The 17229-nt window shown below is 38.0% G+C and overlaps 1 protein-coding gene across 1 annotated transcript in view; it reads left to right on the plus strand.

Moving 5' to 3' along the window:
• Nucleotides 1–8935: 8935 nt before the first annotated feature.
• The window catches only part of LOC119888130 (neuronal acetylcholine receptor subunit alpha-7-like), a 46037-nt gene continuing 37743 nt past the window's right edge, over nucleotides 8936–17229 (plus strand). Inside the window, exon 1 of the mRNA XM_038698583.1 lies at nucleotides 8936–9760. Within this exon, the coding sequence (XP_038554511.1) occupies nucleotides 9691–9760 (70 nt within the window). The 5' untranslated portion in view covers nucleotides 8936–9690. The remainder of the gene's footprint in view (nucleotides 9761–17229) is intronic.

Consider the following 17229-nt stretch of genomic DNA (forward strand, 5'->3'; position numbering starts at 1 on the left):
CACTTAATACAGATAGCCTATAGTATATAGTATTTAAAGGCAAAACAGATACATTCCTTCATAAACATAGTTCATGGTTGAGGTTCAGAATATGTTCAAATGTATTCCAGGTCGACCTGTAAATCACATAAGGGTAAATGTTTGAGCTTTAACCACTTAGCAAGCTCTGCATTGTTTTTGACGACAATGTAATTTCTCATGTCTTCGGTTTTTTTCTTTCTGTATTTATCTGTGTCCACCTGTCTGGCTGTCCAGGTGAGCTCGTGTATTGCGCAGCATCTCCATATACAGCCTGTTGTTCTCCCTGCAACATAACCAGATATAAGAAAAACACTGAAAGAGAACTGAAGTTTTAAGGAGATGTGATCACTTATATAGTTTGAATTATGTTTGGCATATTGATAGCAAGTTATAGCACTCCCCCCGCGACCCTGTACGCAGGATAAGCGGTTGACGATGGATGGATGGTTATAGCAGTCAGGGAAAGTGACACTGCTCAATTTCGGCAAATTAGCAACTTCAAATGGCAACAAGAAGTAACTGTTTTAAAAAAATGACTTAGCAAATCTATTAAATTAAAACTGAACTTGATGGATAGGGTGAATTCAGGTTGAGTGGGACACTTAAGCTTATGAGTACTATACAGGGTTAATTTTGTAAGCCAATCACAACAATTGTTATTGTGTTGTTGTTGAATGTCTATTGGATATGAAACAGAGGTTGTGATTGGTGTGACATCAAAGAAGTGGTCCTGTAGTTCTTTTTCAAATTGGTTGACTCCTGGGACCTCGTGGTAAACCACCTGGCAAGTGTAAATCTATATAAAATTATAAGGATGATAATTCAGTCACTTATGATTTAACTATAACATTTTTGCTTTTAAATGTCTTTATACTGTCTGTAGATTAGAGATTAATTACAATAAGGATGTAACTGAATCAAATATTTATGAAAATTAGATTTCAGCCCTGTCCCACTCAACCTGACAGTGTTAGATAAAGTGGGACAGGGCATTTCAGGTTGAGTGGGACAGTTTTAATGCTAATGCTAGTAAGCACAGTGCAGCAGTTTCATGAAAAAAAGATAACATTTTAACAAGTGGAGGGAAGAGAAAATGGCAGTGGACATTGAGGAATATAAAGGACAGGAACCTAAAGTAAGGTTTTTAGCCAAGGCGTGGAACACCCTGAAATTGACATTACAAAGGTGAGTGAAAGGGGTGATGAGAGGCATCAGGTAAAAGCCCCAAATAGTTTCAGAAATGCATTTAATAACTTACTTACATAGCCTAGTATTAATAAACTGAAGACATTTTGCATTTAGGCTACTTGCAAACATGATTTTTCTTTTCACACATTGTTGAATATTTTTAACTAAATTATATCTCTTTGAGTTACTGTACACTAACACATTATATATGCTGTTAAATGTTAATATAATATTAAAATGCCTATTAATGTGTTATTAAATGTTGTAAAAAGTATTTCTCATGTGTTTAATGTTTAATTTTAACTTTAAATAATATAGTGTCCCACTTTATCTAACAAAGTGTCCCACTCAACCTGATTGCTTCCAGTTTGCAGAAGAGGGTGACAGATGATGTTTAAAGATAAACAATTTAATAAAAAATCAATAAATTGGCTTAATTTCACCATAGATGTCTTCACAACAACCTATTTTTTAAAAATACATACAATTTTAATACATACATACATACTGATTTAGGCTGTTTAAAAGGCAATTTACCAAAAAGTGTCCCACTTTACCCGACTTCACCCTACTACCTCAAGTCAAGGTGGCACTGTGTAGTAGTGGGAAGGATTTGGCACTAGAAATACCTCCACATGCACAATAAAACATTATGAAGTCATGGTACTGTAAGGCACATCGGATAAAATGACGATCAAATGGCACATCCTTTGCTGCCGGTTATCTCACTCACGTAGCCACAGAGCGGTCAAACATCAGGTTACTCATGTCCATGTAGTACTGAGCATCTGTTCGTATTGCTGTCCAGTACTCGTTTGCCTGAGGGTGAAAGATGCTTTGTCATAGAAGTGCCTCTTTAACAGCTGATAAGACTTTTTGCATTCACTGGCTCATACTGGCTTGTTCTGTGTATTCACATCACACAGTGCAGCGTTACCTGTTCCTGAACGGTGTAACCCCACTGGTTCTGCGAGTGGTGTGGATCCCAGTATCCTGACTGTCTCTTGAGCCTGATGAATCGCTTTGCCTCCTCTTCCTTCACAAATGGGGCGGCAAAAACCCCTAAACATGATGTTAAAAACAGATAACTGATAACACAAGAATAACAAATTATAGGCAACAGAGTTGTCATTTCAAATAATCAAATCATTTAACATTTAACAACAATCTAGAACCTAACATGTATGCAGAAATCAGATCAAAGTTTTTACAGTTGGTTGGAAGTAAGAGAAAAAAAGGTTTTTCACATCTCCATCACATTTTAACCAGAACAAAGAAATATGACCACATTACTCCTTCATTTAGCTTCATGTCTGTTTTTGTATTATTCTCTTTTGTGTATTATTGTCTTTACACTTAGCACTTTGTGATTTGTTTTTGAAAAGTGCTCTACAAATAAAGATGATTATTATTATTATTATTATCTTGAATGGCTCATGTTAGCAGATAATGTAAATGCAGACTAAATCCAAATGTATTTAAAGTAATCAGATAACAATGATCCATCTGAGTATCCCTACATCTAGAACATTTTTAACAAAAAGATTAAAAAACATCAAGTCATTCATGAATTTGTCTGACTTACCACTCAAAAGAGCAAACAGGATCACAAACTTCATGTCCATGAAAAGTTAAACAAGTAAGTTTTAAGTCCTAATAAAAAAGCCAGCAATAATAAACAGACAACACAGAAATATACAAATATGCCTAAAATGTATTTAAAAATAGTTAGCAACTGCTTCCTTTCACCACTTGTATAAATCCTAGCTCAATAAACAAGTAATGTAGAAGCAGAAATGTTAATTACCTGCAGCAGCGAGCTGTTGATCCGATGAATGTCTTGAGTGTCTTCAAGGCTCAGAATCTCTCGTTTGAATGTGAAAGTGAACAAGAGTTCCTTTCACAGATTTTTGACTGGGATGCAGAGAGGAATGAATGGAGTCAAGCATTGGTCCAGCCGCTCAAGGTGACCACTGGGTGCCAGAACTCTGGCAGACCATCCAACAACACCCAACAAGTCCAGCTCTCAGAGTCAAAATAAAGACAACCCTGTCTGGTCTAAATAGTCTGTCGGTAAACAGATACACTGCAGAAGATTGGAGCAAACACAAATCTAAGTCATGACAGCAACATGGTGTGTCATTAAAAACTTAATGCAGTAAGGAAATTAATAGCTTCATTTCTGTACATTCTTTTAAAATGTGCTTTTAAAAAAATGCATTATTATATCAAAAATTTTCAAAACAGCAATCCCGATATACAGATATAATTGTGCTGTTCTTGTGAAACCTTCTCACATTTTATTTTTGCTTTAATTCACTGACGCCACATTTCTGAATTCTTCGTTTTTTACTGTTCAGACAGAGTAAAAATTAACATTTTAATAAATATATAATTTTGAATGTATGAAATGTTTTTGTGGTCACTGAAGGATGATGTGCATTATTAAAATACATTTACAATACAAATACTCCACATTTCCTCCACTGGGTGGGGTCCCAACCACATTCATGGCTGGCAAACAGTTCACTGTTGCCACATAAATTTGGAATAACTTTTTCCCCCCCAGATTTTATATAAAGTTGGTCAATGGATTAAAAAAATCGGTAGAATAAAGAAGACCTGTTCCAAAATAGACTTTTGCAAAATAATATGTGAGCTCAGTATGGTGGAGTAAATTGTGGACATAAAATTCAGAATAAAAGTGACAAAATTTCTAACTTGAATGATGCATTTAATCGAAGGGTAAAATATTTACAAATTATGCACAATGTAGCATTACCTAAAGGAAGGGAATTTAAAGCCTGTTTTTGAGTCTCGCTAAGACCTTAAAAATTTCAAAGCAGGTCCCAGGAGTATTAATTTGGGTTTCTACTTTTCACAGTGCTACATTAAAGCTCACATCCTTTTTATGTATGAGCAGGAGGTCTCCTGTGAATTTTCGTGTGTGATGTAATATTTACACTCTCACTTAAACACTGATGCAGCCACACGAAAATGACCAACTAAAAGCTGAGGTGAGGAGAGTTGATGCACAGAGACTATAACTAAAGGTCCAACAGAACTAAACTCATTAATAATTTATACACCTTCTATTTATGAATCCGAGCCTCTCTAAGTATATGTATATAAATGTGCGACAGGATTTCCCTGCATGTAACTGTATGAGCACCTCTTCTGAAGATGTAAACTTTTCTTTGATCAGTCATTTTTGTCCACCCACACACAATGCACAACTCTGTTTTGTTTGTGTTTTCCGGACTGTGTGACTCTGTGTCTCTCCCTCACCCCTGTGTGCGCTACTGACCTTCTCCACCGTAAACTCGTAAGTGTGCATGAGAGGTCTGACCTTTCTTTGGCATCCCATAATAAACTGAGTCGCCACTTGCGCGGTGTAACAGAGACAAACGGCTGGCTGGCAGCAGGACAAAAGGAGGAGTGCTTTCAGGAGAACCAAGATGCACTTCATCATGCAGGTACATGTGCTTAAAAACATTGTATTAAGAGTGCAGAAAAAGACTTGTTGTTTTTATAATTTTTCCAAACATAATTAGCTAAAATGTGTTTTATACATGTGCACATATTTCTGAAAAGATCTCAAATGACAAGTAGGAATGCTGAACTGCACACACACACACACACACACACACACACACACACACACCTTGGGTAGCTCTGGGACCCTTTTGCTCTCTGTCACAGCAAAAGCTTTAAGTCTTCCACACATCAAAGGTAGCGACTCAAACAAAACTAAAACTCATCTGACCCCATTCTATCACACACACACACGCCCTGGGACAGGCAAATGTTTCAATGTTTCAAATACTTTGGAAACAGGAAAGTGGGTGGTGAGGATGTTTAACAAAATATTGGATCAAAAATTTCATATAGATTTCTGTTAAAGGGGTTGATTGAGATGAGAAGCTATGCACCACTGTCATTGCTGACTTTATCTATTTTCACTTTTGTTTGTGTGGTGGTGTTCATACACATCCACATGCAAGCAGAATAATGTATCACTGTCTGTGTTGTCAGCAATGATGTGCTTGCTAGATGTATTTTAAGTAATAGAAGAAGGACAGAGACAAGAAGGAAAGAAGCAATGGTGCAACGTTTAGGTCCATTAGTAGAACACTACTCATTTATAGTAAGTCAGAAAATAAACAGCTGCTTCTGGTCTTTGCACTATTTTCTGCGCTGTAAAAAATGCCGCATTAGGGTGGACAGATTGTAGAGGTTCAAATTCTGAAAAGCCTAACAGCAGAGTGATTCAGATTCTCAGGAACAGGTCTTTGACTAAATCTACATGTATGTTTTCACTTTTATTCTTAATGTTTAAACAAATATAGTTTGGCTGTCATCGGAGAGCCAAACCTCTGTGGTGTCTAATGTGTTCTTGCTTTGTTGTTTTACCATATAATTGAGAAATATATGATAAACAGAATTTAGGGCTCAGATTTAAATCAATCTGCACTTTTGTGTTTGTGTGTGTGTGTCTGTGTGTGTGTGTGTGTGGTGGTGGTGGTGGTGGTGGTGGTGGGGTGTTGTGTGCATTCTGTTCTCTGGTGTGTAACAGTGTTTGCAACCCCTCCTCTTCAAGGCGCAAAATAATGTTGAGAGCACAGGAAGATGCAACACACGGGGAGAATATTTGAATTTTTGCTGAAAGAGATTCACAGATTCACTGCAAAAACACACACACACACACACACACACACACACACACACACACACACACACACCTTTGCATACAGTATGCATATCCAGATCTACATCCTAGGAGTTATAATGTCATGCAACAAACCTATAAAGGTGATCCATCTTCAGACACTGCCAGCAGCTCTTTATGTTGCATGCTGTCAGACTTTTGTGGTTCAAAGCCTTTGTTAAGTTTTGAAATTGATTTTGACATTGTTGTCTTGTTATACATATCATTTTGTCATACATGGCAAAACAAATCTGACACTTCTAACCGTGAGCTGCAAGATCAGATTGATCAAAGTTTACAACAGGCCCGACGTCATGGATAATAAAAAATAAGATGACTTTTTTTGTTTGATTTCCACGTCAGTTTATCACTTCTGCAAGCAGTATATTTGCATGCCCTGCAGTGGGTATGTCACGGTAAGTTCTAAAGTGGAAAGAAATGTATGATTTTGGATTTGTTCATGTTATTTTTCACTTTGTACTCGCGTATATACTGCTGATCACATGCAACAGAGCTCTTCCATAACCTCAGTAAAGTTATTGGTAGTTTTAACAAAACTTTTAGCTTCAGTTAGTTCACAGTTGGCTGCTCAATGTGGTTTTCTTGGCACAATGAGGATTAGTTTAATGTCACTGCATTCTCACTGACTAGACGCTTGCCCAGCGAGAGCACGTACAAGGATGAAGGTTGTGATCAGAGGTTTTTACTGAGCCCAGTACGGCTGTCGGCCCACCCACAGCACAGACAGATATGGAATTCTGTACCAAATCGCATCTAACAGCATAAATCTCCTCTGATGGAGCTCCAGACCTAGAAGACGTAGACACATGGGGTATGAAAAATAGCAGGAACTGGTCTAATACCACTGGCACAGGACTGCTTCTTAGATGATACGCTCCTGTTCCATTGAGAGGAAGAGAGAGAGAGAGAGAAAAAGGGAGCCAAGTGGTGGGAACATTTGCAGAAATACATAGTGTTCCTCCTCATCACCTGTCGGATCCTATTTCCAACTGGAATTATTTATGGCCTGGAATAAATAGGTCATTTCATTATGAGCCAGGCTGGCACAAAAAGGTGCCAAATACGACACATAAATGCAGTTGATGAACCTCGTTTTAACATCCAGAAGTGGGAAATTGCAGTGTGACACTAATCTCATTCAATAGCCTACAGCTGTGGGAGAAGGAGGGCTGAGAAGTGATCTACTTTATGGGCCAGAGTTTCAGGCCTGGTCGTGTCCAGCACAGAGAAACAGTGAGATGAGTTTGTAGCTATGAATCCATGGTATTTCACTTAAACCAGCATAAACTGATTTTAAGCCAGCTTGTTAAGCTGCCTCGGGGAGCAGCTCAACAAGCTGTAAACGTTGACACATTTTCAAATTATAAAGTTGATACAGCGAATGTGTTGTGTTGCTTATTCATGCAGCCGACACAGAGCAACATTAGCATTCATTTGGAGCTGTGTCTCTGTCCTCATTATGAATGGAAGTCCAATATATACTCTCCTGTTAGTCTGTTTTCCTTTAAAAGCTCCACTATGTTCACCAGCTATTCACTAACTTTGTTTGTCTGGTGATGGAGAAGTAACGTACAGTGGGTTATTGAGATTTTGAGCTGAAAACAGATGCCTGCTGTGGCTGGAAACAATGCTGATGAGAACAGTGATACTGAACCAAAATAGTAAAGTTCTGGCTGTAAAACCAAATGACCTGAAAGACAATAAAAAAGCTCCCTGGAGCTGAATGGACTGCAGTCGGATAACTTTCTGTGGGTTCATCACCATAGACTGCATTAAAAAAGTGGACGTAGCCACCGTGACGTCACCTGTTGGTTTGTGGACTACCACTTTGCAGCCTAGAGTCTGGCTTTTTAGCTGTCGGCACCTTGTTTTTTTTGGAACCAGAAGTGACCATATTCGGAAGAGAGGTGGGAGCTAGCCAACTTTGTTAGCAAGGTGCATCCATAATTCACATTAACTGTGAAAATAATGGGATGCTAATTTTGGAAAGCGAAAAAACAGGATTAAAACAAAATGTACTGAAAAAACATTTGACAGCAAATTGTCTTTTAGTACAACCAAACACTGAACAAGACATTCTCAGACAACCAAAATTTTTTAATGAACTTTTATGAACCTAAAACATACTGTGAAAACATCAAAGTTCTTACACAAAAACACCAACAGCACCCAAAAACAAGTTCATGGCTCGCTAAATGCTGTCTTTTTTATAAGATTTTTAATGTCACTGGTTAATTGTACACAATGCAGTAGATACAATTCACCTCTATCCGCTATCTGACTTGTCAATCACAAGGTAGCCATACCCTAAAGCATAGCCTGCTTAATTATATATTTTCCTCCAAATGGGTCCATAATTTACAAAATGAACATCATGCAGACTTGAAACTTGAAGTAATTGAGACCATAAACTCATTAGGAAAGTGTTTACTGAGGTAATAAAAGTGAGAAGTAGGGACATCTTGTCATTGACTACAATGTAATTGGACTTTTAGCAACCAGTGGAGTTGCTGGACCTTAGAAAGAATGCAGATTTAAGGAACTTCTGCATTGGCTTCACTTTTCAGACACGGTTGCTGCTTGTTCATCACAATCAACACCTTTCATACTAGCCTATATAGTAATTTGAGCCATTGTAATTGTTATTATAAAAATGATTAGAGTAGAAAATACTTCACAGTGATTTTAGCTTTAGATTTAAGTATTGTTAAAGTGTAAATCAACTTTGAATCACATAATCCAGAAAACTTATGCTCGTTTGGCCACACCATCATTTGTGATATCATGCCATTTGTTTTGACATCACACTGACTAGAGGCACAAGTGCTACATGCAAAAAATAAACAAAGCATCTAATAGCCTACTAAATCTAAAGATGAAATGATAAATGTACTTTCAATATAAGATATATACATACATACATGTATATATATATATATATATATATATATATATATATATATATATATATATATATATATATATATATATATGAGTGCAGTTTGTGAAACAGTGCATATAAGAGTGCAGTTTGTGAACACCAAAGCAAAGTTAAGAGGGTCTAGGCTCTTCTGCATCCAGCACACACACACAAACACGCACTCTGTTTACGTTACACGCCCCCACCCCCTGCTGCATTTACAGCTTGGAGACTGGTGAGTGCACACTAACAACGAGTTTATAAAGTTAGTAGAGCTTAATTAGACACAAGGTAAATATTTAACAAATCTTCAAAAACCGTTTTAAATAAAAACATCAACAATTTCAGGATTTAAACATCACACCAATAGTAGGCTATGCTAGGCTAAAGTGTGCAATAAGAAATTAAAAACAAGCATACGGTCTTTTTCGCAACCGAGTAGGTTAGGCTAATCTTCAACAACACTGTTGCATATAACCGAAGTGACCGTCTCTATCAGACATTACAGGAACGTCTTTGTAGTTACTGTCATGCTTGGGTAACCTGCGTGAAGTCATATGCAGCCATATTTATGGCAACTCAAGCTCGCACGCGCGTCCTCGTGCCGCGCTGTGTTCCGCGTGAGAGAGTGTGTTCCGTAAACGCACCATTCTGAACCCCACACTCTTTCTCGTCTGTCAGTCTGTTTTTTCTTTATCTCACACACTCTGTCTGCCTCCTCATCGTCTATGTCCAGCCTCATGTTCACACCACTTCCAATCCGGAGCTGATACCCTGTCTAGCCGACACTGAGAGCCGCTGCCCCGGGCGGACTTCACAGAGCTGTGCCAGGATGCGGTGCCACAAGTTTTGGGGACCTTGTTCGGTTGGATTTTATATTTGTGCGGTCATGCTTTTCAAAGGTAGGTTTAGGGATAAGTGGCTCTTGAGGTCCGCGCCTAATTAAGTTTTTTTCTTTGTTTGTTTAATGGCACTTCCTACTGTGAGTTTAGATAAATTAAGAAAATCAGAAATTGAGATGAGTCGATTTTGACAGAGGTTTTGCACGTGTCTGGGAAAATCTAGACGTAAGATTATATTTGCCGTTATCTTTTATTTCTAAAGGGACTAATGATCCTTGGTTTGGTGTTAATATGAGGCATTTCTGCATTAGAGATATTATAATTAAAGGCGAGATTTAAACCTCAATTTGATTGGAGGCAATTTATGCTTTGTTTTGCTCACATCATGTAAACAAAGGAGATGGAACTTCAGGAATATTTAATTTATCTTATGAAGCCCCCAGGAGAGCTGCGGAAGGACTGAATTAGGCCTACTGTAATTAGTTTTATAGTCACCAAATATTCTACTGAATAACACTGGCTTCTGAATATTTAAACAACAAATGTGAATTAGTAAAAAAAAACAAACCTCCCTTTCTGCTCCCTGTATGTATGTTTAACAGTCTGGTCCCCTTACAAAGGTACACTTATGTTTTAAAATAGGCGATTTATTACACTTAGAGTTTTTAAACACTTTTTAAACACTGTGCACATGTCTGTCTGCAATGAGATGTGCATGCATGCCTCTAATACTCTCCTAAGCTCCATCCCATCATCATCATCTGTAACATCTGGGTTGTGTACTTACCAGTTTGACACAGCGGCTTTGCTGAAGATATGCTTTCAAACTCTCTATGTATGCATATGTGTGTGTGCATATGCGTGTGTGTGTGTGTGTGCATACAGTAGCCTATGTGTGTGTATCCACTGTGGGCAACCATAAAACCAGCCACCTTCCACTGCCCTCACATCTCCATACCGGTCCGGTTAGTGGTCATCTTGTCGGGAACTAAGGGGGGGGGGGGGGTCCTGTCTGCTGTCAAAGTTGTGATGGCCCTGCAAAAGATATACAAAGCTACACATCAAGTCATGTCATTTAGCACTGAGTCTCAAAATTGTATGGGGTTTCCTATTTTCTCTCTTAAACAATACACATCTGCCAACAGGGTTTTGGTCTTTAAGATAACTTTCTGTTAAGGAATTTCCTGCAGTAACAATGGAAATGTAAATTATAGTGCTATAGACAGATATATAGATGTTATATTCACTTAGCATTCAAATGGCTAACCAAAATATAACACAAACACCACCTACAGCTGATGTCTGTGGATCTCTTCATAATTTAGTGTCGTGGTGAGGCACGTTTGACTGATAGAGAATAGGCTTGCTTAGGACTGTCTTGGCATGGGGTTAAAGAACCAGCTAGATGCTTGTAGGCCTGGTATGTTCACATTCACTGTAGCATTGATAAGGAGCTTTAGTCTGTCAAGGGAAAACACAAGACAACAGCCAAACAAGGCGAGATAGAACAATTTAGTTACTTGAAATAGAAATATGATTTAGCTTGGGCTCCACGCAGCTGTGTAGACAGATGATGGAGCCACTTCTCATACATTCTCCTGCAGTCTTGTAAAAGTACCTTAGAATTTGTAACTGCAGATAAATTGTGACTTAGCAAGTTTACTCCTCCGGCAATTTTTTAATTATATTTTATTTTTTTATTTATTTTATTTATCCTTATTTAACCAGAAAAAAACCCATTGAGATTAAAAATCTCTTTTGCAAGGGAGACCTGGCCAAGATAGGCAGCAAAATTACATCACATCATTACATACGTACAAAGACACACAAATGAAAGCCAATTATGCACTTACAATGAAATCTCAATAAAAACATTGACATGTGAGGGAGTCCAACTCAAAGCATGTCATTCTCAACTTAAAAACACTTAAAGGAATCAATTTACTAAGTTTTAAGTTGTTCTGCAGCAAATTCCATGTAAAGGGAGCAGAATAAACAAAGGCCTTTTTACCCAGCACAGTACTGACATGTGGGACAGCTTGAGAACGGAGAGAGTAATGACCAACACTTTTTTTCATAAGAAGTGAACATATAGTTACAACTATATATAAAAGTCTTCAGGTGCACCAAAAGTATAATACTGTACACCCTCCAAGGACTTTATTTTCCTGACCCTCATTCACAAGATCAGAGACTGGAGAGAGCACTTGCCTGGCACAGATGCTGTAATAATATCTGCTTGATTTCAATGCAACGCCTCATCTCTCTCGATGTCTCTTTCATTTAGTCTCTCTCTATCTCTCTTGCAGACACTGTCTGCCTGCTACGTATTTTTTCCATGCTCAGCAATACTGACCATTTTGCCAGACTCTGTGCTCTTTTAATCATGAAGTTTATGTAAAATTGACTTTTAATGCCCTTGTTCAGCATTTCAGTCATGTGTTAAGCTGGTGTAAGTGGCGCTGTTCATTCACTGACAACGCTAAAATGGTCCACAGGTTGAAAACTGTGGAACTGTATAGGGACTCCCTGAACTAAAATGTTCCTGATGAGTTGTGGAGCTTTATTTAGTTTTTGTTCTAGAAAGATAAGCATGGTAGACTGTGTTCAGCATGGCGCTGAAGTATGGCTGTGGTAGCCAAGCACTCAGTGTTGCAACACGGCAGAGGTCTTAGCTCTTGGATTAGGATTAAAAATCCAGTGGTTTTAGGGCTCTGAGCCCTCAACCATAGATGATAAATCTCCCCTATATGAACCCATCCATCCAAACCCCCATTAACACACAACTCCATATGATCTGATCTCCACTCGCGGCTGAAGCTTGTTACACGATTCTGGAAATGACATGTTAATGGATGGGTCCATGGTTCGTCAGTTGCTTTAAGCATCACACTGTGGTAATGAGCAAGTGTACATGCACATAGAAACCCATTTACTTCCAGAGAATTCGCACAAGGAAGAAAAGAGTAAAAACATTACTAGTCAGCTACAGGAAGTGTATTGGCTTGAAATTGCTTTATGTTAAATTGATCTTTTCAGGATTACCTTTATCTCTGTGGTGTCCTTTACTGTCCCTCACCAGTCTCACTCCTTTCTCCCTTACACCCCCTTTCCATCACATCATCACTGATTTTATAATGTACATTACTTCTTGTAAATTACATGCTGCCCTTTTCTTGCCTTTTTGTCTGTTTTACTGGCTGCAGGATTCGGAGGGCCTGATTTAAGCCCTTTTTACAACATTCTTATTGCCAGCTAGAATTTGACACAGCACAGCATGAGCATAGCAGATGCAAATTCGACTCTTTAATGAAAGGGCACAGAATAATTAAAAAACATGTTTGAAATATTAAAACTGTATTAATATAATTGTCAACATGCATGTGTACCAAACTAACCAACCAAGGTAGTTGGTGCAAGAATTGAAGAGCAAGAATTTAAATAAACAAACTGACACTAGAGCCAGTCTGGTTTAACAGTGCTTAATGAATGGAAATATACATGTTTTAGCTCTTGTGTTATTACTTTAAACCCTGTCTTGATGAAGTCTCTAGAGCCAGTCTGGTTTAACAGTGCTTAATGAATGGAAATATACATGTTTTAGCTCTTGTGTTATTACTCTAAACCCTGTCTTGATGAAATGTTGCTGTTCAAAACTAAGCATTTGTGCTTTAAGGAATCAAGGAGGACCTTTACCTTCACTTTATTTTCACCTCACTGTAACCCATATTCTCTTTCTCCTCCCTGCCCCCTTTTACATTTACATTCTTACATTAATTTGTTCATTTTTATGCCTCTTCTTACAAACTCTTATTATTTCTCTGACTCTCTCTCTTCCTTTCTACCTCTCCCCGTCTCTGTCTGTTTTTGAACAGGTTAGGCAATAAGCCAGCCTGGGTTAAGATTTAGGTTTAATACTGCTGAACATCTGGATACTTCACTTCTGGCCTTCCCTGACTCATTCCCCTACCAAATGATTGATGGTGAAATGATGATTTGCTAGACCATTGCTAATGGTGAAGTCACCTTAATTTAAATCAGTGCAGACTTGGTTAGTTTTAGAGGCAGACCTGTGTGTAAGTTAAACATGTGAACGCATGCACATACAAATTTATACACAACAGTGGATCCAATACAAGGTTTCATGTATTTTGAAGGACACTTGTTTCTCAAAAGCATGATACAAGACAGCATGTTTTACACAAACATGCATGCACACGTGTAAAGGCACACAATGTTGTTGCAGCCCATAAGACACTGTACTATCTGATTCCCATTATTTCTTCACCTTGGGATGCTTTTCTTACAGACATTTCAGCAACAGTTTTCAAGGTCTGGGCCATAATTTAAAGGAGAGATTGATGGCATCTGTTAGGGTGGACAACCATTTACAGGTTTACTCTAGAGCGACTGCTGCACGACTACCATCTGTATCAAACGTGCTTGATTTCTGGAATTTCTGTACTGCTGTCAGTGTGTGATGTACCTGAGCATTTCTAAATTTTATATGCTACTATTTTTTTATTTGGTAAAAAATCTCAGTGGAATGAGGATCAAGTTATGTCTTTTTGAACACAGTTCACAAATGTGTAAATTTTTACGTGAATCATGATTGCAAATGACCAGCATGATGACATGCTCTACCTTGAGTTCATTACTTTTGTAATAGTGTCATTCCAGTTTACAGTATATGCGGTAACAATTACAGCTTCAGACAGACAAAATTTATGGTGGGAGTTCATATCATATCACTCCTTCCACATCGTCATTGTATTATGTATATTGAATGGTATTTATTTTTCCCTTTTAGTTTCTCCAATACACACTCAGATACACTAATACAATATATTTGCATCAGAATGGCTGTAGGTTGTGTAGCATTTGTCAGTGTGGACTGTCTAGGTCCTCAGGGAGTGACGGTCTGTCAGCAGTTTCTTTGTGCAACACTATCCCCCCTCCAGGTTCGTGGTTCTCTGTTCCAGAGAATTCTCGGATCAGAGCCCTGTTATATTCTAGACCGGATAATAGACTTGGCTCTTCACACCAATTTTTGAAATTTAGCAAGCATGTTTACCACTATACGAAATAAGATTAGGCTACTCTAAATGATGATAGGGTTGCTTTCAGAATTTATGTACTTTCTTTTAGCCTTTTTAACTCGCTGTCAGCATGTAAATTAGTGTTGAGCTAAACTGAAGTGAAATTAAGTGAATGGCATGTATTTTTTTAAAGCCTTTTACTTCTTATCTTTTGTCACCACAGCTCTGTGGTTTTCTCACTGTTTATTCATCAGGATTCATGTTACATCACTGGGAATACCTCAGGAACGTCAGCTACACTAGAGGCCCCGTGATATGTTTTATATATTTTCCTGGACACCGTTTCCTTACAAAGTGGCAGTGGAGGGATCATAACACAGGGATGAAGGAAACAAGAAAGGACGTTTTTACTAAAACGTCTTGGGAACATATCCACTTGATTTGTCTAACCACAACTAATGAAGCTTCATATTAACTTTAATTGAATTTAAAAATGAATTTGGCATAGATTGAGGGTGGATTTTGCCCTCTATTTCTTACATTGGACTTGCATTATAAAGGAAATCTTCGTGTCTAGTATGGACTATTTCAGCCTACAAACAGATAACGAGTGTTTTATTAAGATGTGAACATATCCTTTAAAGCACCTTCTCTTTAGCCTAAACGTTCAGACATTGTGTTTGCTTTCCAGTAATGTTTTCTATATGTGCGCACCAAGCATGTGTTATCAAAACTGCCATTGATTAATTTCTATTAACTGTTGTTTCAGTAACTTCCAATCAGTTAATTTACAGCCTGAATGACTATTAGAAGTTTGGTGACATCATTTCTGGATTTCCCAAAAGCATGATAGTGATAAAGTCTCGTCTTACATGATAATAGATTACCCGATCTATATAAGTATGGTAGATTTTCTTGGCAGGAAGAGACCAAGGAACAAAGCCGTGATCATTCCTCTGCAAGCCTTCGTCCTACCAGCTGAATTTGTATGTGTGTGTGGGGGACAGCGGCTCAGCCTGGATGGGTTTAGCTGGGCTCATCAGGGGCACTAAAACACCCTGATGTAAGAGGTGGGTCATTTAGTGCTCTGCCTAAAATAGCATTACTGTTTTTTGTTTGGGTGTGTGTCTGTGAGGTGTGTGCCAGAAAGAGAGAGGGAGAATGGGTCCCCCAGGCCATCTGTGTCCGGATAGCCTGTGAACGCATTGACCCAGTAAAAAATATTCAGATGGGACAGAATCGCCTAGCTGAATTTCTCGGTATATGCTAATGTGTGTGTGAGTATGTGATAGAGAGGGAGCGAGTTGGAGAGAGATGATGATAATAATAATGTCCATGAGTGTATTTGCACAGTATTTTCCACCCTGAACAAAAATCTATATTTTTGTTCACACTTGCCCTCAATATGAAGGGACTTTCTATTAAACACCCACCATTTGTATGCAGATGATGCTAACTAACTGCTGACTGCACTGTTTTATCATGACCATGTTTTTCCAGCTTTTTGTTTATTTCCTCACGGCTCTAGAATGCACTCATTCATTGTAAATAAGGACAAAAACGCTCAAAGCAGAAAGTAAATTCAGGACAAGGCAGAGAGATGGAAAAGGAGGAATAGAATTAACAAGAGAAATGCATGCATAGAGAGAGGGATCAAAAGAGGGGATATCACTAGAAAGGCTTGTAAAGTGATAAAGCCACTGATAGAGGGAGAGAGGTGCAGTCAAAATAGAGAAGAATGAAAAATGTACCGGAGAATAGCAAACGAAAAATTGGAGTGGCTTTTACATGAGAAGGAAAGAATGTGTGAAGAATGGAGATTAGAGGTGGGAAGCTTGAGAGGGAGAGAGGATGGAAAGAATGTGCTTTTGATTTTACCAAGTGCAGTTATTTATGTTTGCATACGATATTTAAAACTGTGTTGAATCCCATGTCACTACACAGTGTATGTGTGAATATACACACACAACACATCTCCATCCATCCATCCATCCATCTATAATCTACCAGTTACACCATTTCAATTCTTTACTTTCTTTAAAGGTTAGACTTTCAATTCTATGACAATGAAAGCAAACTAGATGATCTATGAATTATTAGATTATATAGAATTGTAATTTATATAGTAGAATTTTAGACTTTAGTACACAAAGTTTACACTTTAAGTTTATTGCTTGTAAACTCAGTTTTGCACGTTGAACATGCAAAGCAGGCTCTCTTTTTGTGCCATATTATATGAACGTTCATGGTTTCAACTAAATTAATACATTTTTAAAATGTACTTGCTAGCACAGTCCTGAGTTAAACAATTCCAAATTAGATTTACAAGTATGAACCTAAAAGAAGAAGTCATTTACAGTACATTTACATTTATTCATTTAGCTGACGCTTTTATCCAAAGCGACCTACAATTGCTATTTATGTCAGAGGTTGTGGACGTGTCACAGTGGGGACTCTCAACTCAAGGTTGATCAAAAACTTTAGGAGCTT

This window comes from Micropterus salmoides, unplaced genomic scaffold (assembly GCF_014851395.1).
Source record: "Micropterus salmoides isolate LMB-PRFRI ecotype aquatic unplaced genomic scaffold, ASM1485139v1 Ms_hic_scaffold_5, whole genome shotgun sequence".
Taxonomy (NCBI): Eukaryota; Metazoa; Chordata; class Actinopteri; order Centrarchiformes; family Centrarchidae; genus Micropterus; species Micropterus salmoides.